Genomic DNA, 25016 nt, shown 5'->3' on the forward strand with positions numbered 1-25016 from the left:
ACCCACCTTGAGATACAAGTTCTAAGGTCTCAAGTATAGTAACGACGGCTGCCCCACCCTTCAAACCGAAACGCATTACTGCTTCACGGCAGAAATAGGCAGGGTGGTGGTACCCACCCGCGCGGACTCACAAGAGGTCCTACCACCAGTAATTACGCAAATTATAATTTTGCGGGTTTCATTTTTATTACACGATGTTATTCCTTCACCGTGGAAGTCAATCGTGAACATTTGTTGAGTACGTATTTCATTTGAAAAATTGGTACCCGCCTGCGAGATTCGAACACCGGTGCATCGATCAACACGAATGCACCGGACGTCTTATCCGTTAGGCCACGACGACTACAAATAGTCGGCATACGTTATTTGCTTTTCGCGGTTGTCTGAGTTGTCTTACACCCTGTGTGAATATGTAGACTATATTAGGTCTTTACCTAAGAAATTGCTGTTTAGTATACAGATATTTATATATGTTTTTTTATATAAATTAAAATATGTATCCATGTCAGCGCAGTGGTAATTTTTCAATGCCCTTGAAGAAGTCAGGTGTACAGTAAGCCAACAAACTCTTCAAAGAGATTTTGTACTGCCTCTCAGTATTGATTTTTATCTCTGAAAAAAAAAAAAAATTTTCCTTTTCGAGAACTTGTCCAAACATTGGAAAAAGTCGGCGCAAAGTCTGCTGAATACGGTATGACGCAAAATTTCGAAATCTAGCTCTTGTAGCTTAGAGAGCGTCTGTTGTGCCGTATGAGGTTCAACTTTATCGCCTAGGAGCAGCGGGGATGACCATAATTGTGTCCAGTTCTTCATAGTAGACATCCGCAGTAATTTTGCTGCCATTCGGTAAGAAACTGTGATTAATTATATTGGTACTAGACGATTAAGCAGTCTTTTTAGGAGTATTTCTGGTCTTTTTGGTTCGGGCATTACCTAGGTGTTTAATCAGGGTCTAACGAAAGTGGTGACCGCTTGCGATTATAAAAAGAATCCTTTTATTAGCTATTTGCTGGCAGCCTAAGAGGCGGCTTTGCTACCGCGACGGAGCTCATATTCTATAATTAACGTGCATTTTTATTGTGTCCCTACTGATGAAAAATATACAAATGCAGTGAAAATAAAACACTACACAAAAAAATAAATGACTGAATTTTAAAATAAAATTCATTTGGTATAGAAAATTTATTGCCAGTTTTAGACAAAATTACGTTTTAAAGGGCCAGTATTGTAAAACGGCAACTTCATAAGAAAACCCTATGATTATTAGATACCATATTATTATAATTATAAAGTTGGTATAGTGATTGGCCCCTAAACAACATTAAAGGTTTCATTGGTTTTGAAATCAAAATAGTTTAGTATTGGCTATGAGCAGACCACCGATTCTAATCTAACCGATATATTGTCTAATAAAATCTTCAACCAAATAAAATCAAAATCGTACCTAGTGATTGATGGTCTTTAAAATTGGTATGTAAGTAAAAGATGAGGTCCTATTGAATGTCTATGAAAAAAATCGATTAAAAGCAATATGTAACATAATAATATGACCAAAGTATGAATGCGGACTGTGAATAATTTGTAAATTATCAAGCTGTGATAAGTGTACGAGTATCAGTAGAAGAATTGATCTCATCATTATTTATTGTAACTTTAAGGTATGTTATGATTAAATTAAAAAAAAAAAAAAATGAAATTCCAATAATTGATGTCCTTAAAGTTTTCTCAATCCATAGTTGCCAAATATGACTATGTACATTAATGATTAAATAATTTTGTAATTAAGAAATGTACAAAATCGCATTGCATTTGCATAAAATACATTTAAGATTCTCAAACAATCAGATAATTTAAAAGTACATACTTTAGTTTCCAATGTATACATATATATACATAATTTACTAAGCATTAAAATATTTCAGATTTTTTATCTTCATTAAAATAAAATGTACATAAACAAACGTGTAAGTATAGGAAAATAATTTTAAGAATTTTAAGAATACCTATTAAAACTTTGTTCATAGTTACTGTGTATTTAATAAAATTGTACTAGAAAGTTTCGGAAGAGTTTTTACTGGGTCATGAGTGATGGCACTGAGTTGTGCCATAGTCAGGCTACAATGCCTGTAATTAAATTTTTTTCCTACCTATTCTAGTAAACTCGAGGGGTCATACTAGATTCAACGGGCGATTCTCTCTACCAGTTGTGCTGCTATGAATATTAAAGCGCTTTCATAAGCGGATTATAATTTATTATTAGCAAGCGATTGATGTAGCAGTACAGAGATGTGACCACGACCACGATAAGGCAAATCAATTGGAATCAAAGTCGTGGACGCTCCCACGAAATAATAATGCATAGGTATTGTCTATACATATGGTACATAATGCTGATAATAGTTTCTAAAATGAATTATTATATATAGCTTAATTTTAAGCGGTACTACATAAAAGTTCAATGATTCTGACCGAATTCCGAATTATCGAATCGTATACAATGTATCTACAAATAAGAACGTGTCTGTATTGGACTATTACAACAATTTGATATCACAAGTCACGGTTATACTTGATTTCATAAATGAAAATACTTTAGGTAAATTGTTGTTATAAAGTAACACATCACAATGATCGAGAATAGTCGGGGTTGGGACCCCTATAAATCAGGGTTGAAGTTCGGGGAAAGTGGAGGTCGAAACAAGTGATATTGTTTCTACGTTTGTACTTTGATTGATGACAGCCCTAAGCTACAGACTAATGCTACGGTATCATTTACTGTGGTTTTGATTTACAAATCATAGCCGCGTTGCTCTTATTGATTTTTCTAGTTCAACCAACAGTCATTGTTATACAATTCATGTTTCATAATTTATTAATACGTCTGCCTTGTCGATAAATCTCGGCAACCGCACTCGTCGAACTCGACAAAGAGGTCGACGTGCAACCTAACCCATGCATCAGCCCGCTGAGTTTCTCGCCGGATCTTCTCAGCGGGTCGCGATTCCGATCCGGTAGTAGATTCATTTGCGAAGCAATTGTTCTTGAGTTGTTAGGTCTCCTTCGGAGGCGCCCGGGCAGCTGTTAGCAAATCCCACCCCTGCTGGCTGAGACTTTGCTCGCCCACCTGTCCTAGTGAAACTGTACTGTACTGAACTGCCAACAGTAATCTTTCAATCATAAAAAAAAAATTAATCTTTTAAAGCGTTTATACGTTTAACACAATAATATTCGCAATCGGTGAAGTTTCGTGGACGACTCCGCGTCGCTTCGTCGGGTTCTGCAATGTTTGTCGAAGCTGTTAAAAAGCGCCCGCCCTCGGATTGGGGCGCCCAATTAGGGCGGCGACGCTGCTGATTGGCCGTAATCGAGTTAGTATCGGCACAAACAGCCTCGCGTCCCTGTGCAAGTCTCGGCAAACAACATACGTGTATACACTGACACACTCGAATGCAGTTCACTAGCGATTTCATATAAATAATATGGTTATTTAACGGCGAAATTTTGTTGCTGATGTCCATGAGCGACAGTTACCACTTACCTTCAGGTAGGGCGCATGTTCATCTGCCTACAGAGACCTCAAAAATAAAAGTATCTGAAGTAATATTTATTACTAAACCAACACTCACCCGTCAAAATATCCTGTCTAACTTTCCTCTTTATTTCTAAGACTAAAGATAGCAATTTCACAAGAATGAGACAATATTTCGCAAGTTCGTTCAATTATCCTAATCAAATCTACGCGAAACCGATTAAAACCAGTTTTTATTTGCCTACCTTTCTGGCAATAGCGTTGAGGGGTTATTCTGTCTTCACTATAGTGAGCTATACCTACCTGGCTCATGAGGCTAAGCCTGAGAACGTTTTATAACCCTAGCAAGAGCAAAAACAAAAACACGCGGTGGCAAAATACTTTACAAATTTTCAATTAAACCAATTTTATGAACCATTTTCGCTCGTTATTGAAAAAAAAATATGGCTGTTTCCACTAAACAGACTTAAACTCCAGGATGAGATAATACGCTGTTTTACGGTTAACAAACCAATCTATAGTTTTCAAAATAAATATGTATGAAAAGTTAGCATTTTTGGTTAAAATGTTCATTTCAAATCGTCTTGTACTTGGATGCAGTGTATTTGTCCGCCAGTGTAATTTGTTAAGCACTATATAGTGTTGTTTAAGCCATCCTACCTACTGCATCAAAGCACCGATTGTTTGCATTCCTGTTCGATGGGTAATAATAGCTGTTATTCCGTTGCAATAACCAGACATATATTATATAAATATTTGATTATACAGTATTTTGTCTACAATATCAATCGCATCACAATCGACCGTACGTACGGTGTGAGTGGCGAAATAAATGACGTAAGCGTCACTTACGATTTTTTGTGATAAAACAACGGAATGTAAAGTTACGCTTTCACGTATCGCTAATTGTGTGTACATATGTATGTATGTAATTGTACCTATACCATAATTCACTATTAACGATAAGGTAAACGTAGTTTAGGACGCCCTCCTGCTAGACGGACGACGACCTGCGCAAGGCAGCTGGCAGTAACTGGATGCGTAGAACCGAAGATCGGGTTCAGTGGCGAGCTTTGGGGGAGGCTTATGTCCAGCAGTGGACTGCCGCAGGCTGATGATGATGATGATCTGCTGCTAATAAGATTAGGGGTAACATTTCGCGAATATGACTTATTAATTAGTATTAGTATATTAGATTCATTTAATATCGTTCATTGGACTCATTCCAATAAGCAAGAAAAAATATGAACAGAAAAAAAACCATTAACAAACACAAATATTAACAGAAAAATGATAATAATAAAATACTCATACAATTTGTTTACTTATTGAAATCCATCAAAGAAACGTCCCACGGTCAGTTTCAATTATACTTTCGTACCGTGAAGTTGTTAGTACAGTGGTTGTACACAGAAATTAATAATGTTTTTATCACGGTTTTTATCAACAATATTACTTGTGCTCCCGCACTTCGGTTTGCTGAGATGTGATTCTACTCAGTACGAGGATAAGTTCTTGTATTTCGCGTATGGAAGCAACTTATTGGCGAAAAGAATTCATATAAATAATCCGACAGCGATATTTTATAGCACTGCCAAATTGCAGGTAAACTGTATTTCTTGTCCTTGTCAAGGTTAAAAACATTTTCTATTTTGGTACAATGTACGTGCTTAGTTTAGTCGGCCGGCTCATAGTCCTGATATTAAGCGGTTCCTGGAATCACCACAGATTTATTCACTTCGGCATCTAGATACCTTGACACATGGGGTCGAAATTTCAATCGCATCGGCGTGAAGGCTATTTGTTCTATTCAACGAGTTAATACTACATAATATTATAACCCGGTAGGGTAGTAGGTTCCACAATTATACCTATTTTTACGCGGATAGACGGTCATAAGTTCCGATTTATAGGGCGTGACAGCCCTAATACCATACCGTTGAGAATGACGTCACGCTTCGAGGTGGTTGGCAGCATTCGCATTGTACCACTTATGTGCTTCGATGGCTACTTAAGACCAGGTGGACCGCGAGCGCGTTCATACGTCAATGCAATTAAAAAACCGAAAGCCATGATTTGTGGCTGAATTAAGCATCAGGGTGACACCGGAAATCTAAATAACTTTCGTTGTTCTAAGAGTGAGTTTACCTTTGTTCCTTGACTATTACCATCTAACTATCGATGGATTCATTTCTTTTAACAAAATAATGCGTCCAAATTAAAAAATTCTGACTATTTAAAAAAAGGGTAAAAATCTTTTCATTTCGTTATTAAATAATAAATTGATAGTTTTCTCTAAATAACCAAAGACAACGATGTCGTAATAACAGTAAGATGGCAACGTCTTAATTGGTCATATATTTTATTAAAATGCCATCATAGATAAATACAGTTGATATTTAATGCCATTAGGATTACCGGTTAGATTTCAACATGTACACAGAGCTTTGGAATGGTAACGCGGCAACAATTGTTGAAGACCCTGGCGAGTATGTGTGGGGCGATCTCTGGCTTATAAACAACAGTGATTTGAAGAGCCTTGACGAGTGAGAATTTGTTTTTTACACATGGAGAGTAGAGGTAAGGAATACCATCTTGTATAGGGGACAAGTTGAAAAAGTGTCCATCTGTAAACAACAAATCATAGTTCGAAAACTCACCGAATTAGCGCTAGTGTAGCAAGGGGAAATGGTAAGAATATAGAAGTTATAAGCTGAGTGAAGTCTGCTGGATTGCAGTGAAGGCTATGTTCCGATTTACACTGCGAGCACTGTTCAGTGCTCTTACAGCGGAGATATTCCTTACGTTAAGGACTAACAGTATACAGTCGCAGTAACTTAAGAAAATGCATGATTTCATAAATCATCACTTCATCACTTTTACCGTGCATAGCCTCCTTTCAATAATACGGTTATTAAGTTATTATACCTATATTAAATTGCTTGAAAAAAACAATATTTTCTTTTACTAAAACGTATACTTACTTTCAGCGATTAATTCAACTGACAATAACTTGAACGTTCTACTTTCAAATATAACTAAATTTAAACAAGATTTTTTTGCTGAAGTGAAAACCCCGCCATGACAACGTCGATGACAATATACTGTACTGTATACTAATTTGACGTAACACCTTCAGTGCTCGCAGTGCAAATCTGAATATACCAGAAGTGTGGTAGTTTATGATGCTGTTTTTAAACTCTTGCCACTTGCTACTATGTCGCCATCTTAATTTGCTGTCGTTCAATGGACACTTTTTAATATACTGAGATGGTTCTCCTTACCTCTACCCTCCGTATTTCTACAGTTATATTTTTATTTTTCCAGCTAGAAGCAAAGGTAACATAAACCTAATCTATTATATTTAATAATTTCGCTCCTCGCGTTCCCGCCAAAAAGTTTTGTTTCTTACATTTGCTTAGCTGTCATTGTCAAGTTATATATGGTGTACGCACGGGTATATACGATCATCCTGCCTATTTCTGTCATAATATAGAATTAACGTTACTAAATTTATAATTATAGATATAACCAGAACTCTTGTTTTAGAATACTATCAATTTGTCTTGTAAAATAAGTACTTAACGCGTGCTCACGAAATACTTACACTATGATGAAATAGCATTGTGTAATAATAATCAAATATAATTTACGTAATAAACAGTACCTAGTAAGGTGTCTTGTGATTCCGCACGGGTGGGAACCACCATCCTGCCTATTTCTGGCGTGAAGAAGTAACGCGTTTTGGTTTGATAAGTGGTACAGCAGGTGTACTATAAAACTGAGACTTAGAATTTGTCTCAAGGTGGGTGGTGGCATTTACGTCGTTGATTTAAATGGGTTCCGATAGCCACTTAACACCAGATGGGTATGAGCTGGTCTAACCAAAATGAAAACTAAATTAACGGAAATTTCACCAATTGGAAATTTAAATTTAATATTCTTGTGCAGGCAAGAGCTAGTTGGTTCCGGAGGCTATTTTGCGAGGAATGTCACTGTGACAACTCCAGGTGGAAAACAACTACAAGCTAGAACATACCAAGAGACTGTAGATCCTCCTAAGTTGAAAGAGGGTGAATTATTGCCGGAGGACAGACGACCTTCTAACACCTATTTAGGGGTAACCTTAATTTTATTTCGTTTAGATTCCGGAATAAGTTCGATGATTCCACAGTATACCTATAATACATACATAAATATAGGTTATATAGACATAGATAAATTTAGATATATTTTGGAAAATTCTAGGTGAAGGATAAAGATGGAAATCTAATTTTAATATTCCGATCACTGAGAGGATTAAAACAGAACCTAGGATCACTTTTGAGTCTGACACTTACTACTATTTATCTCAGTAACAGGTAGAGGTATCAAGTAGAAATTAGAATAAATACAAAGGTATACAGCGGTTTTCAGTCAAGCGATGATAAGCCATATTTGGTCATTCATGACATGGCGTAGGAAACTTCCCATTAACTTTTAATCATGAAATTTAGTATGAAGAACGGTTAGAACTAAAGAAAAATCTGAATATATTAAAAAAAGTATTTTTATATTTGACGCTTAAGTTTTTTATGATTTTCGAACTTCGTGAGCAGGTAAATTGGTAATTAGTGGAACGAAGAATTAAAAAATCGAAGAAAGAAATTTATTTGATCGCAGAATTCTGGTTATCATTATCCTTCCATTGTAATTTTGATATTGTTTCTAGTCGTCCAAATATACAAAAACATGGAAAATAATCCATTGAAATATATCTTAAAATATTTTTAAATTATTTAAAACTTAAGTTTCTTTGTTGAGTCCTGTGTGTTTAGTTTCAGTAAATTAGGTTAAGATGTTAGCATTGTCGTCTGTACATTTGCATTATTATTAAGCATGGCCACGAAACAAAAAAAAAATTTTTTTTTCATGTTTCAGGTCATCATTCTTGGCGCTTTTGAATCAAACCTCCCATCGGAATACATTGGAAAGCTATTTAATTTCGTAACTAACGGTAATACAGCTTCAAAGCCGATATTGGAGCAACTTGGCTACCCTTTTAATGTTAAACACCCACAAGTATGATAAATAAATGTAATACTTACATATGTTATTCGTTATTTTATTCATTAGGTATAGAAAAAGGGAACTAGTTCAATGCATGTACCTGAACCCCCTTATTTAAAATTTATGGATCTAATTGTGTTTAATTATGAAATTGAAATAGGCGTGTAAATATTATTGTAACTTTTAATTAACCTGTTTTTCAGTCTAAGTTGCATTGAGCATAAATATATGGCAATGTGTGGTTAACAAGAGTTTTAGAGGTAGATTTTTTGTTTTTATTAGTTCCAACAAATGTAGCGAAATGTAGTTGAAAGCCAGGTTTTATTTTAAAAATTAACTGTATGCGAGGTGAAAAGGGATTGGGTGCAGTATTATTCCACAAGGACTCGAACATAGAACAACCAATTGCTTTTGCTTCAAGGAAACTACGACCAGCGGAAATGATATATTCCGTTATTGACCATATTGACCAGCAATAGTATTTGGTATAAAAAAAAATTGATCAGTACTTGAGAGGAACGAAATTTAATTTAGTTATTTACATCTTATGAATTTAAATAATATTGCAGAAAACAGTCCATTTTACATGTTACATCATCTCCATATCATCCTCGAACAAATGGGCTGGCAGAACGCTTAGTCAGAGCATTCAAAAAGAGAATGGCATCGGTAGACAACACAAATCTCGAGCGCCGACTATTAGAATTTTTGTTTACATACAGAAGCACTCCGCACTCGTCCACTGGTAAATCTCCAGCTGAGATGATGTTTGGACGAAAATTGAATTGCATACTTTCCAACATTCAGCCAGACAAAAGAAGATTAATGCAGTATTTACAAGTAAAAGAAAATATTCGTACCACATCACCGAGTTACCGACCAAGTGACCAAGTATATATTAAAACACGCAATGATAAAATATGGGAACCAGCGGTAATTACATCCCGAAAACATAAATATTCATATATTGTTTCAACACCAGGAGGACTAGAAAAACGAAGACACGCTGATCACATCAGGCCACGCAAGTCCTCCACCTCAGAAACCCCGAGGAATGAAAGGGCGCATTCTTCTATGCTGCCGGCGACTGCTTCTCCAGACATTGGAATGGAAACAACAATTAGCGAAAGGCTAACTAAAAACAAGAATTCGGCAGCAGTACCAATACCTACACCGCAGTTGCCTACAAATGTACAAATTTCTCCAAATTCACCTTCACAGCATTCGAAGTTATACTCCTCACCTGATCCGGTCTCCACTCCTGTGCCATTTGCTCCGCGTCGAAGTAATCGACGTATACAGGCACCCCGCCGTCTGATCAACGAGATGTAGATGGGGAGGAATGTGGAATGTGGAATGGAACCTTCTTTTCCATATTCCATTATTTGAAATATACTTCGAACACATTGTCATTTTACCACCTATCATTATTATATTTTATGCTATGTCTTGAAAACCTTGTTTTATTATAATATATAATCCAAATATTTATTTATATATTTATATAACGCTACCTGGGCCCATAACCTGTAGTAATTATGTTAAATAATGAAACATAGTTCTTCGGATGTACATACTGACTTTTTTATTCTTTACATAAAATTATACGACTAACTAATTGTTGCTTGGCAACAACTATTCTTCTTAATATAAACTTATGATGGTTACATATACTAAGAAGGCCAGTTCTAACAATTGTACCTCTTTGTCGCTCGTTGCGCGCTCTCGCTTGCACTTCAAGCCTTAAATGGAACACCTCAATGAGTCATGTTTTTTCGTGCGTGCAGCCGGCTCCATCGAATTATAAGACGTTGTCACGTCAAAAACTGTCAGCTCTGTAGGTAGGTACTATGGAGGGTAGAGGTAAGGAGAACCGTCTCTATGTGTAAAAAGTGGTAGTTTTCCAATTACAGCACAAGAGCGCATTATGCGGCATAATACTCAACGTTGAATGTTCCAACTACAGCAACGCTTCGCACAATCGAGCACTCTCAAAAGTACTGCTCTCGCGTGATACTCGCAATCGATACCGTCTCAGTGACAGAAAATTGACAAATCCTTTTTCTTAAAGTTGGCATTGATCGAAATTTTGTTTATAGATATTATCGTTAGTAATATTATTTAATGTTGAAAAAAATTGTAAGCCTTTGTTTCGTCATAGTTTCTCAGAAATAATCAATGTTAATTAACTGAGCTAACTTTTTTTTTTTTTTTATCAAGAGGAAATCGCCGGACTCCCACCCTCCACTGGGGATGGGGGGTGGGGCATGTCGGAGTCGAACCGACTAAAACCTCCTGTCGCTCAACAACCAACGTCCAAACCTCGCATGAGACAGAACTCATGAAGAGGCAAAGGGAGGAAAGTGAAGCGTTTAGTGCGGAGCACATCTCTCTCATCACCCTCCCCCTCGGGACGCCAGGCCAGCGATCGTCGGCGCCACGACCACCAGCCCTCTCGGTCGGCAGGCTGTCCGAAGCCCGCCTAGATGGCGCCGGTTTGAATGGGTTATCCTACGAAATACCCCGCTGGGTCAGAACCAGCGTGGGTCGAGGATAGCCGGCCTTCCATCACCCGGATGCTCTTGCGTAAAACGCGTGCAGAGCAGCTTGCACGTCGTCTTCTTAGGCCCCCTTCGCCGGGCCCCAGACCGACATATGAGGGGGACCCGAAACACTTAGAGGGCCAGGGCTTGGGCGAGATCCGCCTCCCTGGCCCCCGCTCGACGGCGGCGGGCTTGTGCGTCTCTCACGCGCCCCGCCGCCTCCTTCTGCGAGATGGTGCACTCGCAGAAGTCGAGCATCGCCTTCCACGACTCGTCGTCGCCGAGCATCGATGCCACAACAGTCGGCAACGACAAGTCGTTTCCTATTTTTGCGACGAGGACACGGCGCCACCCCTCCCATGCGGGGCAGGCAACGAGCGTGTGCTCCGCCGTGTCCAAGCCGCAACCACAATGGTAACACCCTGCCGTCGGCTCGGCTCCGATCCGGTGCAGGAACTCACCGAAGCAACCATGCCCAGTGAGCACCTGCGTGAGCCGGAAAGTGAGGCGTCCTCTGTCACGATTCACCCAATCCACAAGAATCGGGCGAATCGCCTTGACGGTCCTACGACCAGCCGAAGGATCGGCCAGCCGCCTGGACCATGACTCCAGCACGGACCGCCGAGATTGGGCCCTCCGCGCTCTGACCACACTGGGGCTGGGACGCGCCACGCCCCGGGCACGAAGGTTAGCCCGCCACTGATAGTCAGCGGCGAGCGCCTCCGCCTCCAGGACCCAAGGCGGCGTCCCAGCCAGTACACACGCCGCCTCAAAAGAGATGGTGCGATAACCACGGATGACCCTGACCGCGATGGTGCGTTGCGGCCGTTGCAGCAACTTCGCTACCCCCACGGCCAGGGACTGGCCCCACACGGGTGCCCCGACCGCACCACCCCAACGACTGTCCAGAATGAGGCCGAGGTACTTTAACTGCACCCCGACCCCGATCCGGACGCCTCCAACCACGATATGGGCATCGACAGGTGGCACTCTCCTGCCAGGGGCCTGTGGAACCACATGGTCTCGGATTTACTGAGCGCCACGTCGAGGCCCAATCTCCTGATTTTGCCGACGACATGCGCTACCCCAGCGGTGGCAAGACGAGCAGACTCAGCAAAGCTCCCTCCCCGGGCCACGACCAGCGTGTCGTCTGCGTAACAGATTAAACTGAGCTAACTTAGCGCACTCTGCTCTGCAAACATGGCATGGTATGAAATGAATTGAAATCAGATGAGATGATATGATATGGGATATTTTTATGAAAAATTATAATATGGAGTGAAATGAATGAAGAATTTGAGACATTAATCAACTGGGATGAAATTAAATGAAATGAGATGAGATGATATGGGATGAAATATAATCTCAGTAAAATGGTGGTCGTTTACTGACATTTTTTAGTGGACTTTTTGGAGGATCCCGAGAAGTTACGTCCAACGGCTTTGTTTCATTTTCCCACATTTTTGCACTTTCACAGATAATAAAAAGTTAATAAACCACCGTTATTACACATTTAAACCTGAAGAAACACTAAACAGACAAAATAAAACCAATCACACAACTTTACACCTCGCGTTCCCGCCAAAAAGTCCCACCGTAGAGCCAGCTTTGTTTCCTTTTTTTAAAGGGATTATATGACCTGGTATTTAAGACCTTTAGGTGAAGTCATATTTTAATTTATATTCTTATTTTTATGAAAAATGATATTATGGGGTCAAATTAAATGAAATGAGATGATATGGGATGAAATATAATCTTAGTAACATGGTGGTCATTTACGGAGACTTTTTCAGTGGACTTTTAGTACGATCCTGAGAAGTTACGTCCAGCGGCTTTGTTTTATTTTCTCATATTTGTGCACTTTTACATATGCAATAGTTAATAAATCAACGTTATTGCACATATAAACCCGAAGAAATACTAAGTAGACAAATTAAAACAAATCACATAACTTCACTCCTCGCGTTCCCGCCAAAAAGCCCGCTTCGATTCCATAAAAGTTATGGTCATAGATTGGACACATTAAAATAATCATATTTCGTTAAAATTATTACACATATGGTACGGTACCACATACCTTCATCTAAAGATTTAAGTTTTTCGTTGTAATAAAACTATATAAATATAAAATCTTATTAGGGCAGTGGTGTGCCTATTTTGTGTTATGATCTGATAAAGAAGTGATGTTTTTGATGATATGATTTATTATAAAGAGTAACAGCTTACTTAGGATACTTAAATTAAAAAATGCCTCATTATTTACTAAGATTAATAATATATTGTATCCATAACTATTCGTGATAGTGGAGTTAAGGCGGTAACAAATAATAATATACAGTTTATGTTTATGTTTTACATGTTTTATTTGAATATATTTCATTGGTGAAGCATGCAATTAATATTGCATTATGTCGATGAATTACATGTTCGGAATATCGGTCTTTCTGCTTTGTTTAGTCCTACTCAATATTTACTTCTTCTACAATCTTAGTACGACCAAACCTACACCTTTAATTCAATCACGGAAAGCAGAAGCTATGCAAAATGTCCATAAAGAAATTAATGATCATTTCGCACACTTACAAAAACAGTACAAGATGAAAACATCTAAATTTACACCTGTTCAACAAGCTCTAATTGCATCACTCAATTCCACCATTACTGAATTAGAAAATATTTGGAATACTGTGGATAATGTAAGTATTTTTTTTCATGTCAAGTTATTTCCTAGCCATTATCAATGAATAAACGACTCTGACGATTCATGAGGTAACTTGATTATTTTGTAGACAGCGAAGTACTAAACTCATTAGTAAAATGACAAAATGAGAGATAAAAAAAATAATGATATAAAACAACATTCTTTTCAGATATGGCAGCTGAAAGTTTAACAAGACTTATTGATAGTTTAAATTGACATCTCCCTGGTGTCAGGCTAAATCAACATTAATGCCTATTCTTAACAGTTCAAATGTAAAGAGATGTAATTTTTGAGACTTCTGTGGTATCATGTCATATCAAAGCAACGGTGCACAAAACACTCATGCTTCGTTTGTTTGATTTGATTCAGTCATCATGATTTCGTGAAAATTTATCTCGCCATCAATATTACTAATTTGCCTAAATAAAGTCTTGTAGTAATAATAAATATGTTGCATATTTATACACAATAGACATTTCACATAATATGCAATATTTATCTTTGCAATGACAGGTCTGTTTTGTTTGGTATTAGTTAATGTTTTTAAAAAAACTCCAATTAGGTTTACTCCATTCAAATAGCTAAGGAAATTTTTAATATGATATTTTATTCAAATTTTAATCTTTAAAGGGCTCTCGTGTAAAGTTGGAAAATAATCCTGGTCTGAACCCAAACTTAGTATTGTGCAATTTTATTTATTGAGCCAAACGATTACCTTGCAAACCATCAAGCAGTTTTGCAATGAATAGTAATAAGTACTGATGCCAGTGAATAGTAATAAGAAATATGTATATTTTTTTTTAATAAGCAAACTAGGAAATATATTTTAGTAAACACATTGTTTATTTTGTTTCAGTGGGTTGATAATGAATCTCTGTTTCCTGATAAAAATGGAGATCCTGGAAGAATACTTCATGCAATAAAATCTTCACCGATAGCACTAGTAGATAATGCACCGAAGGGGACACAATTGAAACTGTTACTTATTTTGGAGGTAATTTAAATGAAATCTAGTTATTGTTTCTGTTTTGTTATTTTTAGACTTGAAATATAACTTAAGTCAAACAAATACTAAGGGCTATTTGTTACTGGGACTGCCCTCTGCGAATCTTAGTGCTGGTATTTGTGTCACCTTATTCTTTGAATTGAATTAATTTAATGCTGTAGATATTAACTCTTTATTTATTCATTCCCTCTGGATAGTTTGTTGTGTTTGTGGATTGTGTTATATGTTGCTTCCTCCTTACTATATTTTACTTTATTACCTTGTGCATATATGACAGCTTGATGCTGTAAGCTGAAATCTTTGTTAACAGTTTCTTAAAGTATGGGGATCTTATGAGTATAGAGTACACATCATCAACTTTTTCAATAATTTTAGGTTTTATGACAATACATTTTTACTGATTATATGTGACTCGCTGTCAGTTGACTAGGAATTCTTTCAATACAGAAATAGTTGCTATATAGAGCAGTGTTAAATTAAAATTCCTTCTTAAAACATGCAATACTTGACATTACTGAATCCAGAATTACAGGCTGCTGAGAAAATTATTAGAACCACCATACATTCTGTGCTAAGTAATTAATTGTCTTAGACATTGAGGCACATAATAAAAAAAAATGTATAATTATATTCATGACGTTATATTGAAGAAAACAAATAGTTTTTATCCACTAAATTTAACACTGCACAATTTACTTAGGTAGGTATAAACAAGATTATACTATTTCAATAAATTAATATTTTAATTTCAGAGTAAACAAAAGGTTTTGTTTAAACCAAAAAGGTATAATTTGACTGAGGTTATCAAAGGACCAGTATATGCAGGCTTTGATAGGTATAACTCAGAAGTATTTGCATATTACCTTGGGATGGTACTCAATATGCGATGGATAGCACCTGCTGTAACTATGAGGATAAATGTCGAAAATGATATTCTCCCTGTTGCGACACTTGGTTTGAAGAACACAATGGTGAAAAATGGTAAAGAAGAATGGTAAACATCTTTAAAAATCTCTGCTACTAGTGTTTTTGTACCAACTTTCGAAAGTAAATTAATGCTGCTGCATTGAAATCACCATATAATATTAATCTGGTGCTTCAGGAAAAATGTCCCAAAATAATGCTGCATGAATTAAAAAAAAAGATGTTGATAAACTTCCTTCATTATATTACGTCATACATGCTTGTTCTTTTGTCCAAATAGAAGTTGGTGCAACATGTATTTACGGAAAATGTTACTATTGCAAAATAAATGAGACTGTGTGCCCTGACAACACGGGGGTCCTTGAAGGGGCAGCAATATTGTACCTTGAAAAGCAGTTCAAAGTTCACAAATCACCATGGAGACGATCTTATAGTCGTAAGAAAATGGACTGGGAAAAAGATACTGACTTTTGTAAGTGAGTAATCACAGACTTTAACAATTTGCAAATTTATGAAGAACCATATTAGAATAAATGAAGTTAAGTAAGGAAGGTTTTCAATACTTCAAACCTATAAATGCAAGTCACAGTACCACACAAGACTTGATTAATAGGCTGATAAGTATGTAATAATTATTACTAACAATGTTTATTGTTCATTTATTTATTTACTTGTATTTATTACACTGCATCATCTACATCACTTCCATTGGCGGATTTACGGCTGTCTGGTGTAGTCGTAAGTGACATACATGGTCACTACATAAGGGGGTCGCGGGTTCGAATCCCGCCAAGGGAAGATATTTCTATGATAAATATAAAATGTCTTTTCCAGGGTTATGGATGTATAATATATATATGTATGTGTATAATATGTATGTATAATGTAACACAAGTTCTTTACGAACTTAGCACGGGACCAGTTAATGTGGCGTGATTGTTAGTAAATATTTATTTAATGCCTAATATATTATCTACCAGTCAACCAAAGGTTGTGCATATCAAATAATATTACTAGCTAGGCATACTTTTAAAACTCATAAAGAGATTACCTAAATCTATTAAAAGTGCATTAAAATTTAGAAATTTATCGTCAGGACTATTAAAGTTCGTCAATATGTCTTCTTTCAGTATTGGTGCTAACCGCATTACCAATATGGAAAACAAGTCTTCATGACCTAAAAGATAAGACGTATGGTGTATTAATATCAAACGATGAATATCAATATGTCAAAAGTATATAAATGCACACTCGGAAATATTGACGAATTTGAATAATTATTCAATTATTGTGAATATGTATAAAAGTTAAGGTTCCTCTATAGTTAGATTTTGACACTACGTAAATAAGATAGTTAAATTGACAGAATACTCAACACTGACTTTTGAAAGTCGTCGTGGCTTAAAGGATAAGACGTCCGGTGCATTCGTATGAAGCGATGCACCGGTGTTCGAATCGTACCAATTTTTCTAATGAAATACGTACTCAACAAATGTTAACGATTGACTTCCACGGTGAAGGAATAACATCGTGTAATAAAAATGAAACCCGCAAAATTATAATTTGCGTAATTACTGGTGGTAGGACCTCTTGGGAGTCCACACGGGTAGGTACCACCACCCCGCCTATTTCCGCCGTGAAGCAGTAATGCGTTTCGGTTTGAAGAATGGGGCAGCCGTTGTAACTATACTTGAGACCTTAGAACTTATTTCTCAAGGTAGGTGGCGCATTCACGTTGTAGATGTATATGGGCTCCAGTAACCGCTTAACACCAGGTGGGCTGTGAGCTCGTCCACCCATCTAAGCAATAAAAAAATATATTAAAGTAACAGCTGGCGGTTTCAGTTTTACAACATCTACTTAAAAAATGAAATAAATAAAAATGAAAATAAAGACTTCTAACTTTAACTCTTTTTCAGGAAATTGTCTCATACATTAAGCCTGCAACGAATTCTAAATTTGATTGACGTTGCCATATTTGATTTCTTAATACAAAACGGCGACAGACATCATTATGAAGTCTATAAAAACAGAATAGTTATACTGGACAATGGCAAAGGTTTAGGAAATCCAATGGTTGATATTTTGGATGTCTTGGCTCCACTCTATCAATGTTGCATGTAAGTACTGAGACCCGCAATTTGAGGCTATTCTTAGAATTACTCATCCATATAATATTATAGTTTTTTATCCGCTGTTACCTCGAAATTATATTAACTGAGTTTTAGATTGAATAGAAGTATATTAATTTGTTTTATTTTCATTCAGAATTAATCTACAGACGTGGCAGAACTTACAACTGCTGTCAGGTGGAAGCCTCACTGAGACAATCAAAATTCTTTCTTCATTCCAAGGAGAAAAACTTGCCACAGAAGAACACTTTGAAGCAATTGAACGAAGACTACTTAAGGTGTACGCAACTGTACAATATTGTATTGAAAAATACGGCACTGAAAAAGTTTTTAAACATAATATTGAAGTATGAATTGTTTTCATGAACTAAGGATGAGTTGATTGTAGAAATCTGAACTTAAATGCAATAAAAACAAACTACTAAAGAATGAAGTTGTTTACATAGTACACTTAATAATAGGTTGGGCAAAAAGTCTTCGCATTATAGTATGTGAACTTGTAATAAAATCTCTTTGGCTATACTATTTATATCTGGCTGGTTTTAGTATCATTAAAAGTTTAAATTTTAAAGAAGATAATTCCAAATTCAAATTAGGAAAATGTGTGATTTTTATTTATTTTTCGTACTGTCAAGATGAGTGCATCTAATGAAGAAATTCGATACATTTAAAAATTTTGCTACAAAAAAGGTAAAAATGCAACGCAAGTCGCTACCTATATAGTACAGTGTATGTGAGAGTAGCGCAGATTGGTTTAAGCGTTTTCAATCCGGAAATTTTTATTTCAAAGATGCACGTCGCTCTGGTTGCTCTATTACGGATAAAATTGATAGCATTTTTGAAAAAGTGGAGCAAGATCGGCATAATAACAGTAGTTACGACGTAGCTGAAGAACTGGGAATTGACCACAAAACAGTTTTGGCGCATTTAAATAAAATTAGGTACACAAAAAAGCTCGATATTTGGGTATCTCACGAGCTCACTGAAAGAAACCTAATGAACCGCGTACTCATTTATGATTATTTATTACGACGTAATAAAACCGAACCATTTTTGAAGAATCTGATAACTGGTGATTTGAGAGAAAGCGGCCGGAATTAATCAACAGAAGGGGTGTGGTTTTTCATCATGATAACGCTAGACCTCACACAGCTTCACCCTAACGTGTAGGCGAGTTCACGGGGCTCAAACCTGAGTGGTGCTAACATTGGCCCTATAAAGAGCAGTGCTTCGCAGAATCTACCAGCGGATCGGAAACGCGACCCACTGAGGAGAAGATCCGGGGAGAAACTCAGTGGGCTGTATCTGTGGGTTAACTCGCTCGTCGAGCATTTCGTGGTAAGCGACGGGTTCGACGAGGACGGCGCGGCGGCGACTGGTGCTTGTGGTACTTAAAAATACCGTTAATTGATCGGGAGGATCCGTAATAACGTGTTTTGGGCGACGTCGACTGTTTACCATTCGGTCTACAGGATCGGGTATGGGGACGCGTCACTTATACTATACTTTTGGTATTACTCAAACACAAATCGAAAACAATAATAAAAAATGGACCAGTGCTGCCAACTCTCCAGTGTTAGCAACACTGGTCCATTCTCTAAATTTTATAAATATGTCATAGAATAAACACTATTGCCCAGTAATTTCTCTAAAGGTATCACCTTTTCTCCTTACCCATTTTCTCATCGTCTTAATCACGCAGTAACTAATATAATATATTAATCTGTGGTCATGATTACCGTAAACCTTTAAAACATTTTTTTTTAGTGTGAATGAGTCCGATGACGTGTCTTACCATATCTCGCCATCTCTCCATATTTAAAGCCATGCTGCTGCACTTATTTAGGAGTCCTCCACTGTAATCCTGAATTAGTCAGCCTACTAGTGTCGGTGCACATTATACTTTAATCTTTTGGCGCAAACGCGAAACATTGACGGTGTGGGAATTCATTCACTTTGTCTTACTTTTTCTTCAGATTTAGATGTGTAATAATGATGTCTCTTAACCGTTTAGCATAATAGGTGAAAATGCTCAAGTGTACGAAAATAAAATAAATTAACCGAATGTGACTACTTGGGTTCTTCGAAAAGTAAATTGAGCACTCAGTCAATTCCACCATCTTACTGAGAAGTTACTTCATTTTATTTGACCCAACACCTACGGTGTTATCTCAGCTCAGTTTATTTAAATTATTTACATTTCATTGGTTTTTAACTTGGTTGTATGAGAAATATTCCCTTTGCCAGGATAATTGCAAATCAAACAAAAAACCTCAAAATTTAGCAACATCTTAAAAACAAAAATTGATTAAAGATAGTATTAGATAGTAGGAACCTGCATATCTTTATGTATATATATAATAAACTACATAGCTAATTAAATATTATTTAATGGATTTTTGACTTTTGGATGAAAATATTTTTAATTAATGTTGAATTCATTTTCACGTAAGATGATGGATCCGATCAAAGATACCTTTTTGTATTTTGCGTATGGGAGTAATTTGTTTAAAAAACGTATCCGTATCAACAATCCAACAGCTGAGTTTTTAGGAGTTGGCAGACTTGATGTAAGTTTTGCTCTTAAAAGATATATTGAAAAAATTACAATACAATTTTAGTAGTAGTACATAGTGATTATTGAATGGTTGCACCATATATAATGCACTTAATAGTTGCACCGGTAAAGTACTAAATAAATGTAAGTTATTTTAATTTTAGATGTTGCATTTTAGAATCATCAATTAGATTTTATAAAATATTCTGAACATTGGAGAGGCGCATCAGCAACTATTATACCCACTGAACATGCCCATGTTTGGGGAGCAATATGGAGACTACATGATCAAGATTTACCATCATTAGACAGGTAGGGTCTATTTTTCTGAACAGTTCATTATATTTGTAATTTTCTATCGCTTTTATGTCAGATATTGCTGAATGTCGAATTTTTCAGTATTGAGGAGAGATTCATGTAACATACAAATAAGTAATCTCATTTTTCTCTTAATCAGATGTAATCTAAATACTGTTATTTATTTTGTTTTCAGACAAGAAGGTGTTGATACAAACTGGTATTTTGCTAAATCTGTAAATGTTATGACTTCTGATGGTGTTTCAGTTCAATGTCGAACATATCAACAAACTATTAATCCACCTTTACGGAAAAATGGTGAAGAATTACCTCTCGAAAGAAGGCCTTGCATTACTTATTTAGATTGTATTATTAAGGGAGCTGTTGAGTGTGAATTACCTGAATATTATATTGAAGAGCTTAAAAAAATACCTCACAATGGACAAATAGCTTCAGCTAAAATGTTAGAGAAATTAAATTCACAGTAATTTTTTTTACAAAATAATCTAAATCTTAATAATGAATTGACTGATTACAAAATTTTATTGTAACTGTTAAACATTAAATAAATTGTATATTTTCAACTCGACTTTCATTTATGAATTGTTTTTGTATTCTAACCTATTGTTTACGTAAAAGTTATTAGTGTTTTAACACTAGCACTTTTGTTTAAAAAGCCATGTGACCATATTAGTAACATTATAATATTTATGACTGAGCAGCAACTAATTATCATACTATACAAAGTTCACAACAATATTTATGCAGATATATTTATATTTTTACTATGCCTACTGTTCATTGCCATACAGGTATTGTCACTATCTTTTTTTTGCTAAGCCATCATGCACCTTGATATAGGAGGTAAGACTGCTCTCATGTTCCTTATAGAAAGAGAAAGTCATTATTACAAGGTAGTAAATCTTAAATAATATTTCATAAAATTCACCCTTTCATTCTTTTGCATAAATGGCATGTAAAATATTACAAAGAATTAAAAGTTGGTATTTATTAGAAATGGAAAAAGTCAGATTGTCTCACATCGACCAGTAATCTAAGACGGTGCAACGGTAGGGAGCGGCTTGACTCTGCCCCTGGCATTGCTGACGTCCATGAGCGACGGTGACCACTCACCATCAGGTGGGCCGTATGCTCGTCTGCCTATACGGCAATAAAAAATAAAAAAAGTCCCATATATAAAGTGTATTTATATAAGGGATGCAAAACTTAATTGTATGCCTCAATCTTATTGAATATGCTAAGGAGGGTAGAAGTAAAGTCACCATCTTATTGTATTAGAAAGTTTCTGCTGAAAGGGGGCAAATTAAGGTGGCGCCACATTAAAATGTTTTTCAAATGGAAAGATTTTAAAAACACCACCATAAATTATATTTTTGTAATATTACGTATGCTGCTCTGGCATATGTCTTATCAAGCTCCAAGAATTTTCTAACGCAGCCACATAGAAAAAATATTGGAGCAGCCTAAAGTTTTTTTCCATCTTCCACTATTTAAAACAGTAACTGAATCTCTAAAAGTCTAAATAGAAGTAAATAATAAATCAGATTACAAACTATTTGACGAATTTACCTTTTTCTCGAATTTTGATTTTCTTTCATAGAGAATACATCGTTATCTTTGCTTGAACCTGACACGACGAATGCAGAAATAGAGCTAGTTATAGTCACTCGAAAATAGTCTATAAACTATACATTTTAGGAACTTCAAAGATGTAAACATCTCAACAGAAAATTATGAAAATGTACGAGCCTGATACTTTCTTATATTATTCTTATGGAGCCAATTTATTAACATCCAGAATACACATGCACAACCCTACAGCCGAGTTTTTATCCATAGCAAGACTAGACGTAAGTTCTATTAAGTTACCGTTTAATCTATCTATCTATTATATTAAGTTATTAGTTATTATATTGTTGCAACTGATGAGCTTACCCGGTGTTAAGATAAAGAGCTCATAATTCCGAATTGAACGCGCGCTAGACATGAAATCGAGGTTTCCAAAAAAATTGATGAAATTCACCTGTCCCATTACCGCTTAGACATCAAATGTTTTTGATGGAAGATAAAAAGCACATTAATTCTTTTTAAGAACTATAGGTTGGATTTTATAACATATTCAAAATTCTGGGGAGGTCCTACTGGAACATTAGTGCCAACAGCTAATGCACATGTTTGGGGTGCCATTTGGCGTTTGCACATCAATGATATGACATCCCTGGATGCGTGAGTTCATATTTTATTTATTTATTTATTTAAACGTGTATGGTAATGAAGTACCAATATAGTAAATCAAAATTGTTAATGTTAATGTTGTAACTTTAATGTTGTAAACGACTTATACCAGTAGTAATTAACTGATGTCCTAATAAAAAGTGCACTTTAAAATACTAATAGTGAAATGAAAACTGAAATTGCTTACAGTCAAAAACTTGTTGAAGTAAAAAAATATTACATAAAATATGTCAAAGTTCTCACGCCATACATGGGGACGTTTTTATGTAGAGCATACATACAGACCGTTAATCCTTTGCCGAGAAGTGATAACGACGTCATCCCCATAGAAAACTGGCCATCGAGAACATATAAAAAGGTCATAATATTGGGGGCTTTGGAACACGGGCTACCAAATTATTATATAGAATATTTAAAGAAATTAAAACATAATGGCGAAGAAGCATACTGGAGAGCAGCGTGTCTATTAAAACGCTATTCCGAAAATGAACCATGCCATTGTAGAGTTCCAGGGAGAATACCAAGAAGGCCACTTAAACTAGATATGAACATGTTACGAAACAAAAAAGTCGAAAAAATAAACATTTTAAAAAACAATATTTATTTACAATAAATACTCATATTTGAGGCGGAAGGTTAAGTGTTTTTTTTTTGTATTTTTTTTATTTTAAACAATTCCACAATTTCATAACATTTTTATTAATATAAATAATAAAGTTATTTTAGGTACTCGGTCCTGAATTATTTAATATTTATAAAGTCATATGTATACTACATTAATAGTTTGGTGAATTTGTATTTAAAAATTGAGCATATAGCACAACGCTACCCCGACACTAGATCACAAGTACTCACATATCACACAAGGAAATCATTTAGTCAGTCAATAAGTTACGAAAAATATTACACTAAAATGAGGTAATCTAACTGCCTTGATTAATGAAAAATCTTAAATGACATTAAATACTGATAAACAAAAACATTAAAATAACCAAACGAAACCATAATATTTGAGTTCGCACAGAACGCTGTGCGAGGCAACGTTGTGCGAGACTAATCTAACCGGAACCACTCCATTTACTCTCTCCTCGTATTTCAGTAAAAGTACTGATTACAAATTTAGAGAAAGTCTGAAAGTGGCGCGTTTGGAATTGTATGGTATGGTAAATGAGGTTGGTAAGAGTGTTAATTATGAATATGGAAGGATATAGAGGAAATGGAAGACCTAAGAAGAAACGGATGGATTGCGTGAAAGACGATATGTGTAAGAGGGGAGTGAGCGAAGAAATGGTATATGATAGAGGAGAAGGAGAAAACATGTTACGCCGACCTTAGGTGACTAGGAGAAGGGCAGGAGAATGATGATACTAATTACAAATTTAATTATAATCACACTAGCGCTATGCAAAACATCAATTGAGGCCGTCAGAGCAAAAGTGGCCTGGTCGAAAATTTTTCATATTCGTGTCGTGCTTATATATTGCAATTTATTTAAAACATAATAAATTTTGATGCAAATCTGTCCTATCCCTAGTTTCACCCATAAATAACAGATGGCTTAGTAAACATTATTTTTACGCGTATTATTTTTGACCACGAAGCAGTGTAAAAGTAAATTCAAAACTCGTTATCTTCATGCTGATTATGGTAAGTTTAGGCCGCTTTTGCGCTGACGGCCTCAATTATTATTTGTGGTGGCAGACAGTTGGAGACGAGCAGTGGAGTGGTTTGGCGGTTTAGTTTCAGGAACTGCGAGGCCGTAAAAAGCGGCTTGCCACTTCGGTTACAACGATGCCAAACCTTCCAGAGCGCTGAGAGATCTCATCCGATAAACAGGTGCGATACGTTGTTCACCGCTCTGGAACATCGGCCCATATATGTGGAGCTAACAGTACAGATAATACACTTAATAACATACGCTTAGTGGTTATCTACAGTATATTTCCATTAATTGAGCAAAAGGCACTATGCAATATACAAAAATAAACGGTTTTTTTTTTCAATGAATTCCCATTTTCGTTT

At 36.1% G+C, this 25016-nt stretch overlaps 3 protein-coding genes across 3 annotated transcripts; all 3 read left to right on the forward strand.

Moving 5' to 3' along the window:
* Positions 1–4886: 4886 nt before the first annotated feature.
* Positions 4887–21322, forward strand: LOC114247236 (uncharacterized). The gene is made up of 7 exons (XM_089727505.1): positions 4887–5134; positions 5942–6075; positions 7481–7649; positions 8450–8590; positions 20317–20454; positions 20620–20753; positions 20935–21322. The coding sequence occupies exons 1-7, from the start codon at positions 4952–4954 to the stop codon at positions 21224–21226; spliced, it is 1191 nt and encodes a 396-aa protein (XP_089583631.1). The 5' UTR covers positions 4887–4951; the 3' UTR covers positions 21227–21322.
* Positions 13162–18313, forward strand: LOC114247232 (glycosaminoglycan xylosylkinase homolog). Its single transcript, XM_028180119.2, has 6 exons — positions 13162–13817; positions 14679–14816; positions 15581–15809; positions 16033–16228; positions 17672–17872; positions 18021–18313. The coding sequence occupies exons 1-6, from the start codon at positions 13530–13532 to the stop codon at positions 18235–18237; spliced, it is 1269 nt and encodes a 422-aa protein (XP_028035920.2). The 5' UTR covers positions 13162–13529; the 3' UTR covers positions 18238–18313.
* A 1103-nt stretch (positions 21323–22425) lies between the features above and the next one.
* Positions 22426–25016, forward strand: LOC114247235 (gamma-glutamylcyclotransferase). Its single transcript, XM_028180121.2, has 3 exons — positions 22426–22609; positions 22852–22985; positions 23184–25016. Exons 1-3 carry the CDS (start codon positions 22493–22495, stop codon positions 23605–23607), a joined length of 675 nt encoding a protein of 224 aa, XP_028035922.2. The 5' UTR covers positions 22426–22492; the 3' UTR covers positions 23608–25016.

Source organism: Bombyx mandarina, chromosome 05, assembly GCF_030267445.1.
Source record: "Bombyx mandarina strain Sakado chromosome 05, ASM3026744v2".
In the NCBI taxonomy this organism is placed as follows: Eukaryota; Metazoa; Arthropoda; class Insecta; order Lepidoptera; family Bombycidae; genus Bombyx; species Bombyx mandarina.